Here is a 4,938-nt window from a genome sequence, read left to right as displayed (position 1 = left end):
GAAAGAGTAACTTCGGGATTTAAAGTTGAAACTGCCAAATGCGTCACTTACTCCGTAGCCCACAAAACTTCCCCTATTTGCTGAAGCAAAACGCACACTTATTACGCATCCTCACCTTATTCGTCCTTTTAATTCAAGCATATCTTTAATTTTCCTTTAATAGTATAAAAAACCACATTTAATATTCTTCAGCCTTTATTCAATTCAGATTGTATACACAAGCTCTCCAACTTTGAATCCTTATTACTCCCTCCAGTTCAAAAAATTTGTCTATTTAGCTATTTTATTTTGATTTGCTTTATTTTTTCAGATTTATTCTTATTAAATGCTAAGTGATAAGCTTTAATGTGTCAAGTTAATTGTAATATGTTAATTTTAAATCAGGATAGCTTAGTTAAAATACTTCTATCTTCTATTTTCTAAGATTTAGTATTTTTCTTAACGAGTTTACTACAGGCTAAATGAACACTTATTTTGAACGGCGGGTAAACCACATCAAAAACAATAACGTCACTGCTGCATTCACCTAAAACCGCAACCTCCCAATGAAAATTAAACACGCAATCCTCCATATAGTTAACTGTTTCAAATACTTTATAAATGTAAAAGTCAAAAATTACTAGTTCTCCGTAGTATACGTACATGTACTCTTTTTTTTGTTTTCTTATGCCAATTAGCCACAGTTCGCCCCATTCAATATTCAGTGGAGTTATTACTAAGTATATATAAATGACTCTGCTTCACCTCTTCATATCTCTAATTCACACACTCCACATCTTCCATTTCACTTCTCCCCTCCACAAAAAAGGCAAAAAAAAATAAAAAAAAAAATAAAGAACTTGCAAAACTTGCTCTTTTATAACCAATTTTATCCTGCAATATCTTTTCTTCGTTTTCTGATGAAAGACTCAACTTGTATTAGCCTTGTTCAATACACCAATTTCTTTTTCTGAAATTTGCCTTACACTTTTCAGGTTAACTATGTCCATAACTGATCCCTGGCCTGTTTCTTAAAAACCCCACACACACAAAAAAATAAAAAGCTCTTTTCCTTATAAAAATATTTCATCTTATCTTCTTTCAGTTTTTCCTAGGACAAATAGTAAACATGCGTAAATTCCGAGGTTTCGTGCTCAAACACCGTGTCACTACACTGTTCCGGTGCATGTTCCGGCAACGACGGTGGGCAACGGCGAGGTATCACCGGCTGGACCAACTTCCAAGTTGGAATGGACCCACAAAATCATTTTCTAGGTTCTTGAACTGGACCCAACGTGTCAAAACAAGAGCCAAGGCAATTTGCAGCAAGGCTCATTGTTCCGGGTCGGGTCGGGGTTACATGCATGTCGGGCAAGACCCAGTTGAGGATGAAAGTGTAACGGTGCCAAAAGGTCATTTGGCTGTTTATGTGGGACAGAAAGATGGTGATTATAAAAGGGTTTTAGTTCCTGTTATTTATATTAATCACCCTTTGTTTAGTGAGTTGTTAAGGGAGGCTGAAGAAGAATACGGGTTTAATCACCCGGGTGGTATTACGATACCTTGTCGGATCTCGGAGTTTGAGCGTGTTCAGACCCGGATTAAGCAGGGTCGGGTCGGGTGACCCGGAAAGTGTGAACATCGAAGTGATGCATGCAATATGCTACCATTTGGATTATTTATGATGATGACGACGATAATTGTTAAGAGGCAGTTGAGAGTTGTTTATAAGGGATTTTTGAAGTTTTTTTTTTTTTTTTTTTTTTGAATTTTCGGTGGTTTCATTTCTGATGTAAGAAAGAGTAGTTTATTGATGTACGGTATTAGAGGAAACTTCCGATCTCTTTCCAGTATCTTTGGCTTTTCTTGACTATTTTGATTTTTGCCTTTAAAACTGATTCAGTTTTATGTTTGTCGTTTTCATCTTCTGCAAATACTCCATTTTTTAAAGGCGTTCAATTTGCTAATTACCTGAGTATCAAATCAAGCAATTTCAAATATGGGAAAACCATAACTCATTAGCATTAATGGTTAGTGAATATTGAATGGGCGTGATCAACTTTTATTAATGTTTGTTGGGCTAAATCAACCTAAATATTCTCTTAAATATAACATGATATTGTCCGTTTTGTATCAAGACCACACCGTACCACGATCACCAGGTATTCGGTCTTCCCCCTCAAACTAAGTTATTTATGGTAGTTATTACAACGGAAAAGGGCCAAATATACCCTTGTACTATGAGAAAAGGGCCAAATATACCCCTCGTTATACTTTCAAAAATAAATATACCCTTGTCGTTATACTTTGGGCTAAATATAACCCTCATCCGTTAAAGTTATCCAAGGCGTACCTTCGATCCTACGTGGCACTAACATTTAATGAGGTGGATGCCACGTGGCATACCACCTCAACACTCCTAACCCATTTTACCCCTCCCCTTCTTCGCCACTAAAATTTCCTTCCCCTCCACCACCATTGCCACCATCACCGCCACCACGACCATCTCTCTTTCTGTACATAACCAAGATCGAATATCAATTTAACTTATCAGCCCCAAAATCATACTAATTGTGCTTCCTGAACACATCATGGAGAAAAGCTCGTACTTTTTTAGGGGAACTCCGGGAGAAACAACTACTATATCTGTCTCTTTTAGAAGCTTATTATCAAAATTACCAAAAATTGCCTTCAAATCAGCATCTTTCTGATCTAACCAACCATTTAGCTGCATAAAATTATGGACATCTTTTTTACTAACACCAAAATTAAATTATCCTAAAAACTGTACTAACCATAAATTGTACCTTAAATGTTGATCCCAAATTCTCATTTTGATCAAAGGCTATAACTGAAGCGCCCCTAGCAAGAGCAAGCTCTGTAGCAGCTGACCAGGATTTTCCAAGGCCAACTATCTGTAACCCAAAACAATGTTAGAGAATGAGCTAAATGGAAGGAAATAAAATTGCGAAAGTCAAAAGAAATGGCACATATGTAAAAGTAGTTACAGCAACTGTTTGACCCCAAAGGTCTTAGTTGAGGAAAGCAGGATTGAATATTTGTAAGTGAGGTAGCATTCTTGGCGCTCATCTCTAGCTCAGTGCTCTCTCTTAAGCTTGAAGCTGGATTCCGGGGAAAAACTTATGTACGTGGTGGTTGTAATGATGGCAATAGCGGTGGAGGGAAAGAAAATTTTAGCGGTGGAAGAAGGGGAGGGGTAAAATATGTTAAGGGGTGTTGAGGTGGCATGTGTTATATCCCGCATTTTGTGCGTTGGAATATTTCGAGATCGAGTAAATTGAAGAAAATAAGTTCGACGAAAATTTGGGAAATCTTTGGGCGGATGTGGAGTTTTAAGGTGTTTTAAAAGCCTAAAATGAAGTTCGTCGAGTCTAGTTTGTAATGCAACAAACCGTTCATTGATAGGACATCGGAGTAGAGAATTATAGACGTTACAAACTGAACTATCAACGCAGGAACAGTAATCCCGCGGTACCGCTACGGTACGCACGTGCGCTTGCACGATCGCTACGCATCGTAGCTACGGTAACCCGACGTTGGCGCTTTTAAAAGGGACGAACCTTATTTTTTTTCAGCAAAAACAGTTCCAAAACTTTCCGGAAAATTCAAAAAAAAAAAAAGAGAGGAAAACAAAACCAAGAGAAAGAGAGGAGAAAAGGAAAGAGAAAAAAATTCCTAGCCTTCAATCTTGGTCCAAAAATTGTAATTCTCTTGTATTCTTATTAAGTTCAAGACGCTCTTCGACGTGGTATAATTATCTCGGAAGATAAACCGTTGGTTTCATCGTTTTCGCATTTGGGACAAGTAAAGAAGTTGGAGGAAAAAGGTAAGGATTCCATCTCCTCTTTCATATACTATGCATGGTTTGTGTGTTGTAGAGTGTGGAGATGAATGGAATTCATGAGATTTTGGTGTATTATGTTGTAGCCGAATATATGTAGTGTAGTATAAACGTGTAGAACTAAATTCATTTAGTGTTGGTTGATGTTGTTATGGATGGTTGCATATGTTGGGCATGTAAAAATGAACGGAATTCATGGAATTATGTAGCTTGGAACTTGGGCCGTGTAGGGCCGATTTTAGAAAAATATAATGAACTCATTTTATATAGTATTTTGGTTGTTGATTGTTGTAGATTATGTGGTGAAAATGAAGGTTTGACGACTCAAATGGAAGTCGGAAATGTTGCGGGCTGTTTTGGAGAGCAATATGATTTTAAAATAAATTCTTGTGTGCATGAGAATGATGATCGTTAGCATGCGGATTGTTGACATAATTTATGAGTTTGAAAGAAATAAATGTATTGTTGGAGTTCTTATGGCAATTGGAAGATTTGGGTTAGAATGTCTTGAACATGTTGTGAGTTGAGTATTGATATTGTTGTTATGATTGTTGGTTTGGCCGGGTTGCATTCCCGGATTGTTGTTGATTACAATTTGCCGAGTTAGATTCTCGGGGATGCTATATGTATAGGGGAAATCTTTGCCGAAATTTCGGTAGACAAACATGAATTTAAGTTGAACTCTTGGAAGCTATAACTCACAATTGGTAAACATGACCATTTGTAGATTTTGGAGAAAACGGGATTCGAATTTGGAGAAGCTTAAGAAGCGGAAAAGGTATGTAAAGTCGTCCCTTTCCTTCTTTTGGCATGTCCTAGGGTACTAAGTTTGGATTTGAGCCTCGGGGTTATTCGTTCATGGAAATCCGAGTTTGAAATTGAGTGCTATTCATTCAATGTAATTGAATTAGATTCCTTACCTCTTGTTGAGAAAAATGTTCAAACATCTATAACTTGCATAAGTGTAACCGAATCACCTTGAAACTTGTTTTACACTAAAGAGCTAAAGAAAGTATAAAGTCCGATTTTCTAAAACCACTCCGGGGGTGTGATATATTATTTTCTAAAGCTTTCTTAAAACCACTCCGGCGGGGGTG

General features: G+C 37.2%; 1 protein-coding gene across 1 annotated transcript; it reads left to right on the top strand.

Moving 5' to 3' along the window:
- The first annotated feature begins 750 nt into the window (after positions 1–750).
- On the top strand, positions 751–1,832 carry LOC132064077 (auxin-responsive protein SAUR36-like). The gene has a single exon (XM_059456938.1). The coding sequence runs from the start codon at positions 1,109–1,111 to the stop codon at positions 1,601–1,603; it is 495 nt and encodes a 164-aa protein (XP_059312921.1). The 5' UTR covers positions 751–1,108; the 3' UTR covers positions 1,604–1,832.
- The last annotated feature ends 3,106 nt before the right edge of the window (positions 1,833–4,938 follow it).

Source organism: Lycium ferocissimum, chromosome 7 (assembly GCF_029784015.1).
Source record: "Lycium ferocissimum isolate CSIRO_LF1 chromosome 7, AGI_CSIRO_Lferr_CH_V1, whole genome shotgun sequence".
Classification (NCBI taxonomy): Eukaryota; Viridiplantae; Streptophyta; class Magnoliopsida; order Solanales; family Solanaceae; genus Lycium; species Lycium ferocissimum.
The sequence above is the reverse complement of the archived record's forward strand: the minus strand, read 5'-3'. Positions and strand labels throughout refer to the sequence as shown.